Here is a 22,209-nt window from a genome sequence, read left to right on the forward strand (position 1 = left end):
TTCTGTCACAGCTACCCAGCTCTGCATGAAAGCACTCACAGACATTGTGCAAATGAAGGAGCCTAGGGCATTCCAATAAAACTTTATTTACAAAAATAGGTGGTGGGCCGGATTGGGTCCAGAGGGGCTGGCTAGCCTTACTTTGTCTTAGAAACACACTGAGAAAAGGATCACACAGCATTCTTCTACTAACTGACGATACTTATAAAATGCAAACACAAGATGAGCTCAGCCAGTTAATCTTTTTATTTTGAGTTTTGTAAAAAAAAAAAAAAAAAAAAAAGCTTTGAGAAAAACGTGTTAACTACCGGTCAAAGGCCAGAAGACGTGTGGCTAGATTTACAATACCAATCTAAACATATACACAAAGGCAAACGTTAAGTAAAATGCTAGGGAAAGTTAGCACTTTGGGGGCCTAACCTCGGTTTTCCTTATTGCACATAAAGGTTGCTGACAACTCCAAGTCCTCACCTTTTCACAGTTAAACATACTTTTATTTCATGGAACATGTTTATTTATATAACATACTATACTGTTAATTTTATAAAACCACCGGTTTGCTACTGATGAATGGAAACAGAAGATAACATTCTCCCCAGTTACATTATGGAAGTGCTTTATAAAAAGTGCCCCCACCCCCACCCCCGGACAGTCCTGTCATCCCACGGTAAATCCATCCTATTCTATTTTTAAAAACTGCTTTGCAGCTATTAAATGAATCTTGGTGGCCTTCCCATTCGATCATTTTATTGGACACAGTGAAACTTCCTAAGTAAAAAAATAAAAAGACAACCTAGGAGGAGGTGATCCTGAAGTCACAGGCTTTGAAGCAGTGATTTCAGTGCTGAATTCCGAATCCACAGACTTCTCACCCATACGACTGGAAATCATTCCTCTGCTTCCCCGAAGCCCACAGCTGGAATCATCGCAACAGAAGTCCACCCCCAAATGTCCAAGCCGTCGGACGGTCACCCAGTAGCACGGGGGTCTCAAATTTTCAGTGCTTTAGACAGCAGATGTGGAGTTCCTCCAACGTATGTACACGCCCAGTCGTTTTCCACTGACCCTGGCAACTGGCAATTCCGTGTAACGTGTTTTAAAAGGCGGCCATCCGAAAGAGAAGACGGCCCCTGCCGGGTGCTCTGATGTGCATTTCGGGGCTTTTCAAAATGCGGCAGAAAAGTGGCTGCCTGTGTGCTCCATGTGGGCCATGGTTCTAACCCTGCTTACAAAAATAAAACTAACATCAAAAGCTTTGGTTTTGCTTTTCACGATTGCTGCTAGTACTGGGTGACGAGATGTGTTAGTATATATATATATATAAAAAAAAAGCTCTCCTTATGAAAATCGAAAGAGGGAAAAGGCGTTGATTTCTAGGTGTGGTTTTGAAAAAGATTGTCAAAGAGAAGAGCCCTACTTGCTTTTCCTAGTGAGAGACTAGCAGAGCTTTCTAGAGTATGTCTCTGCGTATTGTCCTTATTGGGTTTTAGAAAGGGGAAGGTCTCTTCAGCTACTATGAAAGCACATTCAGATTAGAAAGCTTGTTTCTAACTCTTGGCCACTAGGTTCCTTCGACTGACTGTGTTGGAGCGCACAGCACCGGACATGGGCGGGGCCAGAGTTTCACTTAAAAACCAACGTAAGAGATCAGAAGTCACCGATACCACTTTCATAGCATGTGACAGACTCGCTCCTACACGAACTCATCTTCAGAATCAACATCAAGAGGCAGGCGTGAAACGTGAAACGTGTCAAGTTCCCCGTTTTTCCAAAGTGGAACGGGAAGTCACATGCTTATTGGATCAGCAAGCTGACCTTCCAGAAGCCCTCCTTCCAGAAGCCCTCGTTCCAGATTCCATCTTACAACAGATGGCACGGTCGGCTTTGTGATGTGCCTCTTAGGACTCACAGTGGGGACCAAGCTAGGTGTCTGAGAGGATGATCCCCCCCCCCCACATTGGCCCCGCCACCAGTCTCCCCTAAGGGCATCGGCGGTGTTTCTACCTTTAGAAATCATCCTGTTCGTATTGAATATCTGACATGGTGACATTAACTGCCCCTGTGGACAAAGAAAGGGGGAGGGAGAGATGACTGGGGGTGGGAGGATGTCATGAAACAGCCCTCTACTTTGGAAGGAGATCGCCCTAGACTGAAATGTACATGGACAGCTCAGCTAACGCTTTTCACGTTTTCCAGAGACTTCATTTGTCAACCAAACCACAGAGGGCATTTTCGGGGCCGGAGAACACAGCCTGAAAGCTCCTTGCAGTCTGCTTGATGAGACATTTGATGTCGCAGTGTGGTTTTCGGCTGCAAGGCGTCAGTGCTGTTTGGCCACCCCAGGGAGTACCCTGGATGGGCAGAGACCGTGTAGTTACGTACACGCTCTTCCTAGATTGGCTTCCTAGGAGGAAACGCAGCCTCGTTTAAAGTCCAAATTGCCCTCCGGGGGAGACAAAGTTCGGGTCGCCTTGTAGTGCTCGAAAAGAGTATTAAAGGGGACAACCGGGCTTCATGCCTCCCCTCTGGCAACGCCGGTGCCTCGTGAGCGTGAGCACGAAGGGGTCACAAGCTTCCCCTAACCGCAGGCCCAACCTCTACCCTGAGGTCTCCAGCGTGGATGCAGGCAAGTGGGGGGGGGGGGGGGGCGGGGCAAGCTGAGTGTGGCCAGAAAGAAAGCTGACTTGGCCGCAAAGGGGACCCCGTTTAGTCACACGTTGAGTGGAACAGCCAGCTTCTCCCAAAACCTTCCACTTGACAGTTGGCTGCTCGGTTAAGACCGAACCCCTTTTCTTTCCACAGGCGGGGGCAAAGAGGACAGGTGATGCATCCCGCCCCCCCGCCCCCGCCCGAATACATCCCCTCACATCACCCTTCTCTCCCTTTCACGCACTAAGGTTTTCAAATGTGACGCCGTCAGTTGTACTTTAGGGAGAAAGTTCTGGAGTTCTGCCAAGAGTGTCCACACGAAACTCTTTGACAGCCGTCAAGGCTGGGTTACTGGTCAACCCTCAGGGTGGTCCACGTGACTTGCAACTAAAGAAACTTAATTTGCTAGGCCATCCTTTAAGGTTCCAAATAGGGTCCATTGCAAGGTGTAGGCTACAAGGCTCGCAACTCTGGTTGTGCATTAGAATCCCTGAAGATCCAAAACAAAGCACGGAAGCCAGGCCCCACTCCAAGCCTCCCGAATATGAATCTCTGAGGATAGGGCCCTTGCACTGATATTTAAAAAAAAAAAAACCAAAAAAAACAAAAAAAACTAGCCAGGTAATCCTAATGGGCAGCCGTGGTTGAGAACTTGTGTGCTAGAATTATCCAGCTCTGCTGAACTGTCACCCCCCCCCGCCCCCAACCTGGAACAAATATGTTTATAAGATGTTAAACGTGTTAAAAAGACGTGAAATTGGATGCACTCAGCCGTTTCAACCTGATTTATGCCAGGCTGGCTGCAGATAGTTGGCCTTGTGTTAGTTGGTTTCTGGGCTTCGTGGCACGCACTTTCCCCCACTCAGCATAGGCATAGTACTTCTAGAAACACGGAAGCGTTTCAATGAATGGACTCATTTCCCAGGACCTCTAGTAAGGTCAGGATTATTCCGCACATCTTGCAAACAAAAATTAGAACCATAGGTCAGTGACTTACTCCTATCCACTGAAGAAAAAAATCCAACCAAGTAACTACAACCCTAGCAAAATTTTGGTCTTGGCAAATCTCCACTTGCTTATATTTAAGTAGGTCCAAATAAAAGGTTTGCAGTCAAGACTACAAGACCCTTTTGGGGAAAACACAACAATCTGTGGATCGACGTAGGCCTCGGATGGAGAACTCTGGTTATTTTTCCTCCTTGATTTCTTATTAAGTTGCCGAAAGCTTCCTGGAAAACCATTAATGACAACACAGCCTTGACGTTAATTAAGATGGGGGGGGGGGGTCCCTAAACAGCCAGGGTGGCTATTTTCATGAATCATATCAGGGTTTTTCCGGTAGTTTCTTTCCTCCAAAATTAAACAAGTAAGCGACATAAGAGATAAACAAGGCTTTATAAAGACCCAACCAAAGAGCCGGCCAGCCTATCCATCTCTGCAAATACCCAACACACACACAAGCCTCACCTTTATAGGCTTGACTGGTCGTTACTGAGAGAACTCCACCGAATAAAACTTCTGCCGGTTCTGGGCGCGGGCACATATGCACATCTCCAGCCTGGCAAGCTGCTCTCTGCACTCTGACACAACACCCACGACACAATGACCTCCCATCCAGGGGCTCTCTAAAAAAGAGGTTTCTCTGGCTGTGGCTCGTAGGTCTTCTTAAGTCCTTCACTAGCCTAGGTAATTCTGAGCCTCATGGGGTTAGATATGTGGTTTAGCTTGTTTTTCAAGCTTACAAATCCCACGGGTGCCCCTGATAAAGTCAAAATGGACTTTAGGGTAGACAGAAAGGAAAGGGGGGGGGGATAAAAAGCATCTAATTATATTATATCGAACCATATGAAACTGCCATTTGTTTTTTTCTTTTTAATGGTTCAATATCAGCAATTTCATATGGCTCAACCTAGTAATAATTTTTGCCTGGTTTACACAAACTATCACAAACTATGTTGTCTGCCACAATAAGAAAAATGCCCACATTTTATGAAAGCATTTTTTTTTAATAAATCGGGTTTTCAAATAACCTAAATTTCAAACCACGCTCACGCATTCAGCTGGTGCAAGCCTCCCCGGATACCAAGAGGACGACCCTTCTTTACATGGCACTCAAGTGTCAAGACATCCGGAGACTTAACCTTACAGACAGAACGTTCCACCGGACTGAATAATGCTTAATTTTCTAGGGACTTGCCTCTAATTTCTCACGTGGCCGCTGAAATCTCATGCATTCGTTGGCTCAAGGTTTGGAATTCTCCTCGGGTCTTTAGAACAGTATCCTGTATTTCGTTTTTGCAGTTAATTTTGTTCGCAGTGTGATTCCCACCCCCGCCCCCCAATACTAGCCTACTGCCTCCTAGGCTTGTTTTTGCTTTCTCGTCCCCAGATAAAAGCATCCCAACCAATTTTGGTGTTGTTCCTAAACCCACAGTAGGTATCTCGGCCCTCGGAATCATTTGCCAGGCAGTCAGCTTGTACGGTGGCCCTGAAGAATTGACTGATTTTTCGTCATCAGTTTCTAACCAGTTTCTGCTGTTCCCAGATTAATGTGAAAAACCCAACAGTGTAACACGATTTTTGCCTTTGGTTTTGCTTTTGGTAGCTTCTTCTGGATGGAGGCTTCCAGAGAAGGAATTCTAATTCTTTCCCCGTGTCGAAATGTTCACGGATAGATTTCCATTCTTCAGTCTAGAGGAAACCCGGGTTGCAAAGAGTCCAGAAGCCTGACGTGAGGTCGCAGTCCCGCAGCCCTCGGAGCCAGAAGTGCCTGCGGCAATTGCTTCTTCGTGAGTTCCGTCCCATTTACCACCGGCTTCCGTCATCCTTGGAGGTCCGGTCTCAGCTGCCTTCCTTCTCGATTGTTCTTCCAGCCTGCTCTCCTCCACCTTGCTATTCCTGCAGCCAGCCAGGCTTGCACTGCTGTGTACGGATCTGAAGCCTCTCCTGGGGGGACTCCAACCCCCCCCACCCGCCCCACACCTTGTTCAGATACTGCAGGTGAATGAGTTAGACCATTAAAGCATGCTTTTTGTTTGTTTGTTTGTTTAACTCTGAACAGCACACTACTATGTGAAAAAGTGGGAATAGGTCTGCATCTGTCTTGATTTAGAGACACTTTAGCCCCACCATCTTGGGTTAAATTGTAAAGGTTATTAAGATAGCTTCAGACCCCAATAAAACAGAAGCGTTAGTTCCACTCAGTCAGTGCCCCGCCTCAAACAACCCTGGGGCTTGCAGCCGTCCTCACCCTGCCGGTGGGCCGCCCCCGCCCCTCATCGCTGCAGGCTCTGGGGTGGGGGGAGGGGGGAGTCACGCATTGTCCTCCAGGGGGAACACTAGGCGCGTGCCCCGGCTCGAAACCGGCTGGTCTCCCATCCCCAGGGCTCGGTCCAGCACCTCCTCGGAGCTGCTCTTGGTTCTCCGACTGCCCTCGAGGCTCGTGGAGGCCGTGTGGGAGCCTGAGGAGCCGTTTGCAGTCACTGTGCTGTCCCCGTAGGTCAAGGTGAGGTCGCCCTCGGTCAGGATGAAGTCGGAGTCTTCTTCTCTCAGCGGTTCTTGGTTCTGAAAAGTGCAACGAACGACAACGACAAATGGGAGACCGGCATCTTCCGAGGGCTGGGGCCAACCCCCGACCTCAGCTCCTCATCTGAAAACCCCGGGCCCATGAAACTTGCCTGCCCGGAGCCTCTGGTGTGCATGAGGGTTGCAAACTGTAGCGTGCTATTCAAGGCAAGGTGCTGCTGCCGGAAACCAAGCCTTTGAACCCCAGGAAGCAGTTCTGATTTCAAATGCCTGACAGCTGAGGTTAGTGACACAAGGGGAGAAAGGGAGGCCAGCTGGGGCTTTCAGGTTCCCAGCCCACAAGGGAAGGCAGGGCAAGGTCACTGGGTGAACTTACAGATAGGTTTCAGGGCCCCCCTTCCCTGGGCAGGAGGCCCCATAAACCACCCTGAACCCACCTGATTTACATCTGAGCCGCTCTTTGTCCCAGTGAGCGATTGAGGGAAGGGGTCAAAGCATAATTACGATATCCTTCCTGTCCCCACAGAAAACCCCCCTGATGGGAAGCCCGGCGGCACAGATGCGGCGGGGCATCCAGAAGGAGGGTCTGTTTTCTCAAACAATCTGTTCTATGCCTGCCGGGAAGGTCAGGGAAGGGCTCACTTGATCCTTACCCCTCCCTGCCTGTGAAGGGCGGGAACACTCCTGTCACAGAGAAGAAAGCCTGGGCTAAGACAACCTCGGAAATGTGCCCGAGGTTTCCCCAGCTGGTGGGAAGCAGAGTTAGGATTTATGCTGGTCGGACCCAGGTAAAGGATGTGAAAAAATCACCCCATCGGGAGGAGGATGGACAAAAGCCGCAGTGAGAGTAAAAAAAAAAACCAGGCAAGGCGGAGCAAGGCAGGCGTTCGTTCTAGCCAGAGTGGCAGCCTCCGCAAATGACCACACCGTGGGGGAGAGCTCAGGAAGCAGCCCGGGGTCAGACACAAACCTTTCACCCTCTAATGGGTTTAACCAGCAAAACAAGGGGCGGTTCGCTCCCCTGCCGTCCCCACTGCACACAGGGTCAAACGCTGCGAGCGCCTCTCTTGAACGGCAAACACGTTTTCAAAATGCTCCGGCACACCGCTCTTGCTCTCCTATCTGCCATCTGTTCTTCAAAAGGCACCTGCATCCTCTACGTGTCAGGGTGTCCTCGGGGCAGGACGTGGGAACCTGCCTCCCTGACAGCCTCCTGCTCCCTCCTCCCCTGTCCGCACCAGTCACGCTGCTGCCCAAGGCCACGGGCAGATTCTCCCCAACCATGCCTGAATTCCCATCTAGGTGAGAAACCGGCACAGCACGTGACCGCATCCTCTTGGCACCCTTCCTCGAGATGCTTAAGTCACAGGAGGTGCCAGAGGAGTACCTATTCAATGCCCCGGCCTAGGAAGGGCTTCTGGGTCTGCCTAGCTCCTTCTCCTGTCCCAGCCTGTCTGGGTACACTCGCTGGTAACGAGCTCGAGCTTGTTTTCTGCGTTGCTTCTCAGTGATGACGGCTGCTCGGCGCTTCACAACATGACTCCACTTAGCCAGTGCTCCCCGGCTTTTTTGGATAGGCAAGCCCACGCCTCCTCTCGCTTGCTGCCTCAAACCCTCGCGGAATGAGGCAGGGCGCACACGTGCAACTAAATAACAATCCCGCACTCAGGCAGAGCGTTCATTCCAAAACTCACTCCAAACTCCCCAGATTCCTACTCTCCACCAGTGTTGAGAAAGGCCTGAAATTCGATCTGTCCTGTGATAGTTTTCTTAACAACAAATGAGATCACGTTCCCTGGTTTAGCGTTAACCGTGTCTCCTTTCGCAGGCGGTGTCTGCAAATGGGGCCACGCCCTCTACAGCATCGCAGAGGAGGCCCCCAGACACCAGCCCCTGGGTGACCCTCGCTGACCCCTGGCAGGGGAAAGCAGGGCTGAAATTCACCGGCAGGAGGAAACGGGACTGGATGTTGACCCGTTCCATTACGAAACTCACAAGCCCGGACAAAGAGTACCCAAGGAAAGGTCATTCCGAAACAAGGACCTAGTAAAACCCAGTGGAGAGGGATTTCCAAGTCAGAGCCTCCAATTCTAGATGACAAGATCAACAAAAGTTTTGTTAAGCTGGAGGCTTGTAATAATTATGTAACGGGCTGTCCACTGAAGGCTGCTAGGAAAATGCTGTGGAATAACCTTGCAAACGCGCGTGTTGCAGGAACGTGGGCGTTTGAAATAACCAGAAGTCACACTTTCCTGAATGGAAGAACACGGTTTCCTAGGTGCATGCAAACAGTGAATAATGAACATCTTCAAGATCTCCCAAATAAACCGGAAGTCCAAACGCCCTCTAGGTGATGGGTGAGGTCAACAGTGCGTCAAACAGCCACGAGAGCCGCCCAGCCCAAGACCCTCACCAGGCTCAAAAGCCTGCAGGGAGCCCCTCCACTCTCCCTGTGGCTTCCTCAATTAACTTTTCAAAGACCCTTTGCTCCTCCTCTCTCAACAATAGCAACCCTCACCGTGTCTGGAGCAGACTGAGACCCTGGTAGGGACCCCAGCCCAAAGCAGCAGTGGCAGTATGGAGGGATTCTTGCTTATTGCCCAGCTACAGTGTCTATTTTCCCCTCCGTACCATCCGAATGCAACGGTTTCCAAGCCCGCTGCCCTGCCCCGTTACCTGATCAGGACCCTTCTCGCTCAGACCTGGGCTTTGCATTCTGCTTTCTCAACACTAACCAAGTAAATTGCAGGTTATTTACTAATACTCTGAAACCTGCATTAGGATCACAGCTCTGTCAATTACCAATCCTGGGACCAAGGCAGTTTCTTCCTCTGTAAGATGGTAGTTATCTGCCTATTTACGGTATGGCCGAGAGAGCCATTTGTGAGCTGGAAAGCTCTACATAAATATAAGGAGTTCTTTTCTCCCGGGTGTAATGGTTATGTAGGATGGTGGAGGAGAGAGAGGAAGAAGGGCCTTTCCCCTCTCCTCCAGTCCTTCTATGGAGGTAGATTCTTGCTTTCTCCACAAACCCTCTGCCCAGCAACCCCGGTGAAGAGCTCACGAGTCAGCCCCAAAGCTCAGATGTCCACCGGTGTGGATATTCTTTTCGTACTGTGCTGAGTCTGAATCGGAAAACGGAAAGGACCTAACCATCTCAACATAAAGACACCATTTGCAAAAGGAATCTTCACGTTTGCTAAACACTTTGTGGTTCACCATATGTTTCCATACCTTAGCCTTTAATCTCACAGCCAAGCCCAGACGACGAGGCCCACTTTACAGACAAGAAAACTAAGGCTGCTAAGAACACTTAGATGGCCTCAGGGCTTGGATTTGAATGTAGCTGTTCTGTTTCCAAATCCAGAATTCCTACACCATGGCTGCAGACACCGCAGGGCCCCGCGGCCCAGGTACAAGGTTTCTCTGTTACTGTGCAAAATACACAAACATACGTTAACTTGGCCATTTCTAATCATCTTATTTAGAAAAGCAAAACTTGTGGGTTTGGAGGCTTGCGTGCAACACGTTTCCTCTTCCTGGGGAAGACAGTACCCTGGCTCCGTGATCAGGAACACAACCCTGACATGCTGTACTTACGTCGTACACCTGGGGACTGGTCAGACACCGAGCGAGCAGGCCACACCAGGCGGGCAGCGTGGTGGTTAAGGGGGGGCCGGTGTGTGTGAGGATGGGCTTCAAGTAACTTTGAAAAGAGGATTAAGGAAAATGCCTGCAAAGAGAACACACACCCAACGAAACATGTTTAGAAATCCCAAAGAGTAGGGGCGCCTGAGTGGCTCAGTCGGTTAAGTGTCCAACTTCGGCTCAGGTCACGATCTCATGGTCTGTGAGATCGAGCCCCGCGTCGGGCTCTGGGCTGACAGCTCAGAACCTGGAGCCTGCTTCGGCCCCAATGGCAACCACCAATCTGTTTGCTGTTATCTGTGAATCTGGGTTTTATTCTGTTTTGTTTTGGTTTTTAGACTCCACATGTAAGTGAAATCATGTATCATGGATCATTTGTCTTTGTCCGATTTATGTCACTTAGCACGATAGCTTCAAGGTCAATCCATGTTGTCGCAAATGGCAAGATTTCATTCTTTTTAATGGCTGAGTAGTATTCCACTGCATGTGTGTGTATGTGTGTCTTCCTATTTATTTATTCTTTCTTTATTTTTTCTTCCTATTTATTGATGTATAAACTTTAGTCAGAGGTTTTTAATCCCCTCCTGTGAAAGACGGTACATTTAATTCATTTATACTCCAGCTTTTCTTTAAAAAAAATTTTTTTATGTTTATTTATTTTTGAGACAGAGAGAAACAGAGTATGAGCGGGGGAGGGGCAGAGAGCGAGGAAGACACAGAATCCCAGGCAGGCTCCAGGCTCTGAACTGTCAGCACGATGTGGAGCTTGAACTCACGAACCGTGAGATCATGACCTGAGCCGAAGTTGGCGCTTAACCGACTGAGCCACCCAGGCGCCCCTATACTCTGGCTTTTCCATTTTTTCCTGATTTTTATTATACTTAATTTTATACTATAGACACGTAACACTTGCATTCTATTCTATAAGTCAGAAGTAAAGCTTCTGTGCTTTGTCTACGGATTGAGTCTAAATGTTAAAAGCCAGTAACTAGCATTGGTAATATTATTTAACGAATACTATTTGCTAGTAACCCAGCAGAGTGGTTAGAACACTATTAAAGGAAATGTGATACAATGTCATTTAAACTTTGTTCCTGAGAAGAGAACATGAGCTAAATACAGGCTCTTCTTTGAATTTCCTTTTGATCTTGTACATTTCTTGTGGGTTATAACAAATCGTTTCTTCTTCAATGTTGTCTCCTTAGCTGGGTCTGATTTTGATTGTGTTTGATCCTTGTGTTGTTGGTGGTTTTTTCCCCCCTTCTACTAGAGTCTGCACAGTGCCAAACTTTTGTGAATTCCTGGGTGTCTGAAAGCCACCTGTCTTTTTTTTCTAGGCTCAGAGTTTTTTCTTTTCATCCTAGAACTCTGGCAATGCTAGATGGTATTCTAACATTCAAGTTTGCTGATGCCACATTGGGTTCTTCTCTTTATTTTTATTTAATTAATTTTAATGCTTATTTTTGAGAGAGAGAGAAAGAGAGAGAGACAGACAGACAAAATGTGAGTGGGAAAGGGGCAGCGAGAGAGGAAGACACAGAAGCCGAAGCAGGCTCCAGGTTCCGAACTGTTAGCACAGAACCTGACGTGGGGCTTGGACCCACAAACTGTGACATCATGACCTGAACCGAAGTCGGATGCTTAACTGACTGAGCCACTCAGGTGCCCCTGGTTCGTTGTCTTTAGAGGATGCCACTTTTTTCTCTTTGGAAGCCTTGAAGAGCCCCGCTTTTCCTCCTTAGTTTTAGAATGTTCTTTCATTCTTTCTTTGCTTCTTTTTTTCCTCCATGGTCTCTATCTTCTCCTTTCATATTCTGTTCAAGGACTGTGGACCTTCTGGCTCTAACCTCCCTGTCTTGCAACCCTTTCTTGCACATCTCTGACTTTGTGCTTGAATTCTTACAGATTCTCTTCCTCAACTTCATCTTCCAGATCAACAGTTCGGTCTCCACCATGTAATTAAACTATCCATTACATTTTGGGGCTCATTTCAGAAACTTTAATTTCTAAGAGCTTCTTCTCATCTGAGTGCTTTTTCTTTTTCTTTTTAATTTTTTTAATGTTTGTTTATTTTTGAGAGCGAGTGAGTGAGCAAGCGAGGGAGTGGGAGGGGCAGAGAGAGAGAGAGAGAGAGAGAGAGAGAGAGGAAGACACAGAATCTGAAGCAGGCTCCGGGCTCTGAGCTGTCAGCACAGAGCCCAATGCGGGGCTCGAACCCATGAACCACGAGATCATGACCTGAGCAGAAGTCAGACGCTTAACCTACTGAGCCACTCAGGTGCCCTGAGTGCTTTTCCTAATAACCCGTTCTTACATCGTGACTGGAAAAGCCTCTCAACTCCAAGGCTTTTATTAGAACAATTAAAAAAAAATAGGGGTGCCTGGGTGGCTCAGTTGGTTAAGTGTCTGGCTCTTGATTTGGGCTCAGATCATGATCTCACGGTTGGTGGGTTCAAGCCCTGCTTCGGGCTCTGCGCTGACAGCTCGGAGCCTGCTTGGGATTCTCTCTCTGCCCCTTCCCTGCTTGTGTTCTCTCTCTCTCAAAAATAAACAAACAAACATTAAAAAAAATTTAAAAAAGAAAAATTAAAAAATAAGTATCTGGTAGGGTGCCTGGCTGGCTCAGTCGGTAGGGCATGCAACTCTTGATCTCAGGGTCATGAGTTTGAGCCCTGCATTGGGCATAGAGTTTACTTAGTGAAAAAATATACATATGTAAGTACACACACACACGCACACACACGCTTGGAATTAATTCCTTTGGCATGCCCCCCTCCCATGTCTTTACTCAGTTTCTCAGTTCATCAAGCAGGTGCGGAAGTCTACCACTCCAAAGTTGGATGGTGGGGAGGTTACTCTAGGGAGAAAAATCTTTGGTGGCCTCAAGATCTGTTTCTCTACCAATCCCTCCCCAGGCAGTAGCTCTCCTTTCTTTAGAGAGCTATGGCCCGAGGAGAAAATTAACAGCTATCAGCCGATCTGCTGACACAGAAAGTACTGGTTGCAGTCGTCACTAAACAACATTCTTTAATAAATCAGCTAGACAAACTGTCTCAAGACTCGAAGACAGATGGAGTCGGAGCAGAGAAAACTACAGCTTTGGTCTTGCAAGCAGTCACGAATATCTCTTCTGTGATTTCCAGGAGCCCCGGGAGAGCTGTATGTGCACTGAGCCTCTCATCTTACACCGGAAGGCCATCGATTCCATTTTCAGGCTTGTTCCGGGAAGGAGGTACCACGCTTCCTCTTGCCGGCTTGTGGGGATCATTCCCGCCCAGCTGGATCCTCTTCTGTTGTAGCCAAAGCCAAGTCTTCTCATTTAATCACCTCTGGAGCTATAGAATGAATCGTGGGCACCTTCCTGGTATAATTCCTCAGACGCTTTCCGTTCTTGGTCTCCCACCTCCAAACTAAACAAGTAGAAATCCCAGTCACTAAACTTTACATTCAGAGACTTCAGAGATCACTCCTGTTGCCCCGCAAAGAGTCAGTTTCTTCCGCACTCAGCTTCACTGAAGTACGACTGACAAACACTGAATGCATGAAAGGTGTACAAGATGTTTAGATATGCGTATATTGTGAAATGATTGCTACAATCAAGCTAATTAACATATCCATCACTTCACATGTTACCATCTTTCTGGCTATGTGTGGTGCAAACGCTTAAGATCTACCCTCTCAGAAAATGTTAAAATTTCCAGCACACAATACAGTGTTGGTAACACTCAAGTTGTTGCCATATCTTCATTACTGTGAATAATGTTGCTGTGAACATGGGAGTGCGGATTTCTCTTGGAGAAATGTTTTGAGGAACCTCCATACTGTTTTTCCACCGTGGCTGCACCAATGTACATCCCATCGACAGTGTAGAAGGGTCTCCTTTTCTCCACATCCTCCCAACTTGGCTTGTTATTTTTTTCCCATTTTGATAACAGCCATCCTAACAGATGTGAGGAGAGATCTCATTGTGGTTTTGATATGCATTTCCCTGGTGATGAGTGATGTTGAGCAACTTTTCACATATCTGTTGGCCAAGTGTATGTCTTCTTTGGAAAAATGTCTATTCAGGTCCTTTGCCCCTCTTTGAATTGGGGTATTTGGATTTTGGCTGTTGAGTTATAGGAACTCCTTATAGATTTTGAATATTAACCCCTTATCAGATATATGGATTGCAAATATTTTCTTCCATTATACAGGTTGTCTTCTCATACTATTGATGGTTTCCTATGCTGTGCAGAAATCTTCTAGTTTGATGTAGTCCCATTTGTCTATTTTTGCTTCTGCTGCCTACGCTTGTGGAGTAAAGTCCAAAAACGCACTGTCAAGACCAATGTCAAGGAGCTTTCCCCTGTGTTTTTTTTTTTCCTAGGAGTTTTATGGTTCCAGGTCTTGCACTTAAGTCTTTAAACATTTTGAGTTCCTTTTTGTGAGTGGTGCAAGATAAGTTCCAGTTTCATTCTATTGCATGTGGATATCCAGTTTTCCTGACACCATTTATCAAGGAGACTGCCCTTTCCCTATTACATATTCTCAGCGCCTTGGTTGAAGATTAGTCGATCCAATATGTGAGAGTACGTTTCTGGGCTCCCTCTTCTGTTCCACTGGTCTGTATATCTGTTTTTATTTTTTAACGTTCATTTATTTTGGAGAGAGACAAAGAGTGCGAGTGGGGAGGAGCAGAGAGAGAGGGAGACACAGAATCTAGGCTCCAGGCTCTGAGCTGTCAGTACAGAGCTTGGCATGGGGCTCAAACTCACAGGCCAGGAAATCATGACCTGAGCCATAGTTGGATGCTTAACCGACTGAGCCACCCAGGTGCCCCTGTATATCTGTTTTAATGCTAATACCATTTTGATTACAATGCCTTTGTAATATAATTTGAAATCACGAAGTGTGGCACCTCAGCTCCGTTCATTTTGCCCTAGATTGCGTTAGCTATTCACAGTATTTTGTGGTTCCATACAAAGTTTAGGATTGTTTCTTATTTTCTGTGAAAAAAAAAAAAACCCACCATTAGAATTTTGATAGAGATTTCATTGAATCCATAGATTGCTTTGTGTAGTATGGATATGTTAACAATATTAATTCTTCTAATCGATGAACACAGATATCTTTCCATGTATTTGTGTCCTCTTCAATTTCTTTCATCAATGTTTTTCAGTTTTCAGTGTACAGATATTCACCTACCTGGTTAAATTTATTCCTAAGTGGTTTACTGTTTTTTTTTTTTTTTGTTTTTTGGTTTTTTTTTTAATTTTTTTTTCAACGTTTATTTATTTTTGGGACAGAGAGAGACAGAGCATGAACGGGGGAGGGGCAGAGAGAGAGGGAGACACAGAATCAGAAACAGGCTCCGAGCCATCAGCCCAGAGCCCGACGCGGGGCTCGAACTCACAGAGTGCGAGATCGTGACCTGGCTGAAGTCGGACGCTTAACCGACTGCGCCACCCAGGCGCCCCAGTGGTTTACTGTTTTTGACGGTATCATAAGGAGACTGTTTTCTTACTATCTTTTTTGGATAGCTCATTGTCAGTGTATAGAAATGCAACTTATTAGTTTTAAAACAGTTTTCTGGTGGAGTCTTTAGGGGTTTCTATATATAAGATCATGTGATCTGCAGAGATAATTTTAATTCTTCCCTTCTGATTTGGAGGCCTTTTATTTCTTTTTCTTACCTAATTGCTCTGGCTAGGACTTCTAATACTGTATTGAATAGAAGTGGCAAGAGTGGGTGTCCTTGCCTTGTTCTGGATCTTAGAGGAAAAGTTTTCAGCTTTTTGCCCTTGAGTATGATGTTGGCTGTGGGCTTGTCATATAATGGACTTTATTATGCTGACATACATTCCATCTGTATCTACTTTGTTGAGAGTTTATTTTTTATCATGAAAGGCTGTTGGATTTTGTCAAGAGATGCTTTTTCTGCATCTATTGAGACCATATACTTTTATTTTTTATTTTGTTAATGTGGTGTATGTATCACATTTATCAATTTGCTTATGTTGGACCACCCTTGCATCCCAGGGATAAATCTCACTTGGTGTATGATCCTTTTAATGTGCCACTGAATTCAGTTTGTTAGTGTTTTTTTAATGTTTATTTATTTGAGAGAGAGAGAGAGCGTGAGTGGGGGTGGGAGAGGGAGGGAGAGAGAGAGGGGAAGGGGGGGGAGAGAGAGAAAGACAGAGAGACAGAGAGAGAAAGGGAGAGAATATATCTGAACTGTGAGATCATGACCTGAGCAGAAATCAAGAGTCTGATACCTAACCCACCAAGCTACCCAGGTGCCCTAGTTTGTTAGTATTTTGTTGGAGATTTTTACATCTATGCTCATCAGGGAGACTGGCCTGTAAATTTCTTTTCTTGTAGTGTCCTTGGGCTTTGATATCAGGGCAATGCTGGCCTCATAAAATGAAGTTGGGAGTGTTCCCAACTTTTCAATTTTTTGGAAGAGTTTGAGAAGGTATTAATTTTTTGAATGTTTGGTGGAATTCACCAATGAAGCCAACTTCATTATGGTGACATACATTCCATCTATATCGAATTTGTTGAGAGTTCTTTCTTTTATCATGAAAGGAGGTTGGATCTTGGAAGCTTTTATTTGTTGGGGGCTTTTGATTACTGATTCAATCTCCTGCTTGTTACTGGGCTATTCAGATTTTCTATTCCTTCTTCATTCAGTCTTGGTTAAGCTGTAGGTTTCTAGAAATTTATCCATTTTTTTCTAGGTTATCCAATTTTTAGTGTATAATTGTTCATAGGAGTTTCTTATGACTCCTTGTATTTATGTGCTATCAGTTGTCATGTTTCCTCTTCCATTTCTGATTTTTATTTATTTATTTTTATTTATTTTTCTCTTAGTCTAACAAAAGGTTTGTCAATTCTGTTTATCTTTTCAGTAAAATAACTCTTACTTTCATTGATCTTCTCTATTGTTTTTCTAGTTTCTATTTCTGTTCTGACCTTTGTTATTTCCTTCCTTCTGGTAACTTTTGGCTTACTTTCTCCTTCTTTTTCTAGTTCCTTGAGGAGTTAGTTTGTTTAGTTGAGATCTTTCTTTCTCCTTAATGTAGGCATTTATCACTATAAGCTTCCCTCTTACAACTGCTTTCACTGCATCCCATAAGTCATATGTCTGTTAGGTCCGTTTAGTCTACAATGTAGTTCAAGTCCAATGTTTCCGTACTGATTTTATGTCTGAACAATCTACCCGTTGTTGAAAGTGCAGGACTAAACGCCCATAAGAATCAATTTCTTATCACGTTCGCAGTTTGTCACTCTTCTGTGAACTCTCTCCAATTTTCTCCACGTCCTTTCCAAGCCCGGGGAGTAACATGCGTTCTGAATCATGATGTAGATAAAGTACATATGGCTTTTTAAAATCCCTGGGTGTTCTATTTCAGTTAATAGCAAACAAGAGAATTTGAACCACTGTTTCCACTGAGAGCAACTACAAGAGCTGGGCAAAAGATAAAAACATAAAATAAAACACAACAAAATCGGCTGCTTAATGGCATCAGATAGATGCCATGGCAGTGACGAGGGCCAGAATCTGGTGGAAGACATCCAAGAGGTGAGCCTGGTACTTGGTGAGCCACATTTCCCCAAAAGGCACCTGAGAAGCTGAGTAGAGCATCTGACAGACTGACAAAGATAGAGTGAATCTGACAAAAACTGGAGTCCTATCCTTCTGAGGAAGACTATGGAAACACCTTAGGCTCTGCATTAGAACCTTAGGGAAAAAAAGGCCACCAGAAAACAGACTAATCCTCACAGGAATTGATTCCCGGCTTCAAATCACCTTTACTCCTGACTGGGTTACAGTGATCTGGAACTGCTAACGCCCTTGCCTAGCCACTGACCAGATGTAAGTTCATCAGCTCTGAAGGATGACAGCCTCCTCAAGAGCATCTCAAATGATCAATGATCTCTACACTTTTTTGTTGCCCATGTCCATCACTCAGTAAAAAAAAAAAAAATAGATGTGCAGAAGATAAACAATAAAGTTTCTAGAAGATAAGGGAGGAAACTGGTTTCGTGACTTTGGTGTAGAGAAAGATTTTCACAACAGGACACAAAAACTACTAACCAGAAAAGATCAATAAATTGGATGAAGGCCTTTTGTTTATCAAAAGATTCTATTTAGAAGTGAAAAGGCAAGTCACAAGGAGAGATTTTTGTATCACATATAATTAGCAAAGTACTCACATCCAGAATACCTAAGGAATGCTTACAAAATGGTAAGGAAAAGGTAGGCAGCCCAAAAGAAAAATGGGCAAGAGACTTGAACAGGTGCTTCATAAAGGAACACACCAAATGGCCAGTAAATATATGGAAAGATGGTCAACCTTATTAGTCATCAGATAAATGCAAATTAAAACTATAATAAAATACCACTATAAACTCAATAGAATTGCTAAAATTAGCAAGACTGACAACACCAACAGTCAGTGGGGATGTGGAGCGACTAGGACTCTCATACCCTAGAGGTGAGTGTGTAACGTGGTACTACCATTTTGTAAAACTGTTTGGCACTATCTTTTAAAGTTGAACCAATGCATGTCCTATTACCCAGCCATTTCACTCCTGGGTATATTCCCAACAAAAAAATATACGTATACGTGCACCAGAAGACATGGACAAAAATGCTCATAAACAGTATTCTTTTTTGAGATGGGGGGCGGAGGGGCAGAGGCAGAGGGAGAGGGAGAGAATCCCAAGCACGTTCCATGTCAGCCTGACGTGGGGCTCGATCTCATGAACTGTGAGTTCATGACCTGAGCCAGAATCAAGAGTCAGACGCTTAGCCGAATGAGCCACCCAGGCACCCCCGTAGCTGTATTTTTCATACTAGCTCTAAACTAGAAACAATCTACGTGTTCATCAACTATCAATGGTAAGTAAATGGCGGTATACTCATACAGTGAAATACTATACGGCAATGAAAACAGGTGAACTAGAGCTACACGTGACAACATGGATGAGTCACACAAATGATGTCAAGAGAAATAAACCAGACACTAGGATGTATATAGTCTGCAGTCCCATTCATACAGAGTTCAAGAATTTTTTTTATGTTTTCCAAGACTGTATGCGAACTACCTACCCATTAGATCATGATGTCAAGTTAATCTATGAGAATGAACTTTCGGGTTTTTAAGTTTCACCTGAGGGCCAAGCGAATCTCCTAGTGTAGAGTTGGCCATGCAGGTGGCCCATAGAAGTGACCTTCCCCACACGGATAAACTGCTCAGGTTCTACTTTCCTTCCCGACCGCGGCACCTTTCATCCTGTGATTTTAACTAATTCACCTACATAGGCTTATTTCCCTTGGTCATAAGAGCCACCCAAGTCTACCAGGCTGTGGGGTAGCTACCCTAATGACATACTAATGATTCCTCTTGGCCAGAGAGATGTTTGCCGGGACTACCTATGGTTGAACGATCATTGCCTGTGGCCCAAGAGAGGCATGACTGCACCTTATAGCACGCACACAGCCTTCCTTACTCGTCAGAAGTTGTTCACGGATGACTCAACAAGAGAATTTCATCACCGCTGTTTCATGAGTACAGGGAGGTCACTGAAAAGGATACTTGTGGTCAAAGCTGTACCACAGCCTGAAGAGCCACGCACTCTCCTGCTTCGTCCGGTTCCCTCTGGCAGAATCCGGACCATCCTAGAACAGACAAGAGGACAGACGCTTAGTTGGAGAAAAGGGAATGAAATGGGGTGTGGGGAGGGGGGCGGAAGCTTCTTTTTTAACCGTAAGTTTTAGAGATTTTGAGCTCAGAGTCAAACATCCTATATCACCAAAGTTTTAGATACACTAGGAGGTAATGCCTTTTTTAAAATTTAAATTCAAGTTAGTTAACATATAGTAGAGTATTGGTTTCAGGTAGAATTTAGTGATTCATCACTTACATATAACACCCAGTACTCATCACGAGTGCCCTCCTTAATGCCCATTGCCCATCTAGCCCATCCTAACCTCTCGCCAAACCCAATGCGTTACCATCACCTGGAACGCTGCAGCTCTTGTCGAGGAGACTCGGGTAGGTCCCAAGAAGGACCATTACAATGAGTAAAGCAAAGGAAAGCTTTCTTTCTGAAGACAAACTAACAAAAGGTCTTCAGAGAGCTCTGCCTGCCTTCCACAAGGAAGATAAAGGGACCTTGAATGCAAGAAACTAAGAGACACCTTGTAGCCCTGAAATGTTACGAGTTGTAAGTTCCGAGCAAATATCAGGTACGACTTTGTAACAGGGGTGCCTAACAACTTCTCGTTCTGAGAGATGGTGCCAGACGCAGGACTAGGTACAGGAAGAATGTGGATAAATCCACGTATGGTGGCTTTGGAGAAATCAGGGGAAGTGTCTGCCCACAGACAAAGCGGGGACCTGCTCTCTCACCATGCCCCCTCCCCAAACCTGCATTCCCACGGGAGGGTTTACACCCCATGTCTTCAGCGCAACATCCTTTCGTACGGTCACCTTCTCCCACTGACAACACCTTGCCGGGGCGATCCCTATTCATCCTTCAGGGCTGGGTACAAGGCTGGCCTGTCTGAGAAATGTTTCAAAGGCAACACAGCAGTCCAAGGGGTATACGTAATGAGTGTCACAGGCTTCCTCAACCAACTATGGGGGTCCAAATCCTAATTCTACCCCTGGCTGTGCCACTGTCTTGTTGTGTGACCCTGTTGTATGATTACCACTGTAGCATTAGCGAACATCTATTTCCTGTCACATAATTATCAGTTGTTTTTTTTTTTTTGGCGACACAGTGCTGTTGATTGTACTTATTATGTTGGGCATGAGATCTGCAGCACATATTTATCTATTAGCTGCAGATCTGTCCGCTTAAACATCCCCCCAATTCTCTCGCCCCCGAACTCCTGGTCACTCCCATTCTACCCTCTGTTCTTGTGAGTTACACATGGGATTTATTCTTAAACTTTGTATTGACCTTACTAAGAGAGAAGCCCCTTGAAGAAAATACCGCTGGCTCTCCTTATCACCAATTTTCAGGGATATAACAATGAGTGTATTTTTTTTCTGCATACATTAAGCACCTACTGTGTGCCAGGCACCATGATGGGTACTGGAGACAAAAAGGAATGACGTTAGCACTTGCCCCTCAAGGAGCACGTTTCCGAGGTGGGGGGGCGGGGCGGGGAGAGCGGGGGAAGACAGACAGATACGTATACAGTGACAAGTGTGATGAAGAAACAGAAAGCAGATTAAAGAACTGAGTTCTTACTGTTAAAAGATAGAAAAGTTTAACCTTAAGGTCAGTAGAGTAGTTAGAACAGCTTATGGTTTTTTTCAGAGGTAGAGCAGCACACTGCCCCCCTCCCCCGCAAAGATTTCTATCTCCGAATCCCTGGAGCCTGTATGTTATGATACCCGGCAAAAGGGGCTTTGTAGATGGACTTACAGTTTTCTAGGAGGCCCAGTGCAATCACACAGGTCCTTAAAAATAGACAAAGAGGGCAAAAGAGAGAGTTGCGGTGGAAGAAGGGGCAGGAAGGATTCGAAGTGTGACAGGGACGCACCCTGCTGTTGCTGACTTTGAAGACAGAGGGGGCCACAGAGCAGGAAATGCACGTGCTTCTAGGACATGAGCTTGACCCTGGGCCAATGGTCAGCAAGGAAATAGGACTGTAGTCCTATAACCACACGGAACTGAATTCTGCCAGTAACCTGAATGAGTTTGGCAGGGGGTTCTTGCCCAGAGCCCAACCCCACCCAACGCCTTCATTTTGGCCTTGAAACGGAGAAACCAGCGGAGTCCACCAGACTTTTAACCTACAGAATATAAGACTGTTGGTTGAAGCCGCTGAGTTTGTGGGGATCCGTTACGGTGGCTCTAGAAGTCTAATGCAGAACAAAAGAGTAAAATAAGTGATATGACCCAGTTTGGGCCTTTTTCATGTCCCTGGGATGGTGGGGCCAACGCTTCTCTGAAGGGGGTATAACAGGTTTTAAAAATGCGGGTTCAGGTTCAGTGGGTCTAGATGGGTCCTGACAGTCTGCATTTTTACAAGCTCTCTGATGATGCCCAGGCTTCTGGTCCATGGGGACACTCGGGGCTGCAAGGACACATCTACTGATCTCACATCTGGCAGTCGCCACTCTTAACCCTTCACCACATTGTCACCACACCCTTAAGGATACGGATTCGTGTGTCCCCTTTGCAGATGTATCCCCAGAGCCTGAAAGAATGTCTGAAATAGAACAGGTGCTCAGTACGCATTTGTCAAATGAGTGAATTAATGTCAATTGTGAACTTCTAGGAAAAAAAAAAAAAAAGAATAGCCAAAAGGGAAATTAGGGACCAAGGGAGGCAATCAGAACAAAAAGAAAAGCGTGGTGGGGGTGGGGGAGTCAA

At 45.7% G+C, this 22,209-nt stretch overlaps 1 protein-coding gene across 2 annotated transcripts in view; it reads right to left on the bottom strand.

Annotated features, from left to right (window-relative positions):
* Nucleotides 1-228: 228 nt before the first annotated feature.
* Nucleotides 229-22,209, bottom strand: part of SLC9A7 (solute carrier family 9 member A7) — a 133,674-nt gene continuing 111,693 nt past the window's right edge. For both annotated transcript variants that reach the window (XM_030305046.1, XM_030305045.1), the window contains 3 exons: nucleotides 19,413-19,495; nucleotides 9,775-9,880; nucleotides 229-6,213 (listed from right to left, as the gene is read on the bottom strand). In XM_030305046.1, coding sequence (XP_030160906.1) covers nucleotides 5,962-6,213; nucleotides 9,775-9,880; nucleotides 19,413-19,495 — 441 coding nt within the window. In that variant the 3' untranslated portion in view covers nucleotides 229-5,961. The remainder of the gene's footprint in view (nucleotides 6,214-9,774; nucleotides 9,881-19,412; nucleotides 19,496-22,209) is intronic.

Source organism: Lynx canadensis, chromosome X (genome assembly GCF_007474595.2).
Source record: "Lynx canadensis isolate LIC74 chromosome X, mLynCan4.pri.v2, whole genome shotgun sequence".
NCBI classification, from domain to species: domain Eukaryota; kingdom Metazoa; phylum Chordata; class Mammalia; order Carnivora; family Felidae; genus Lynx; species Lynx canadensis.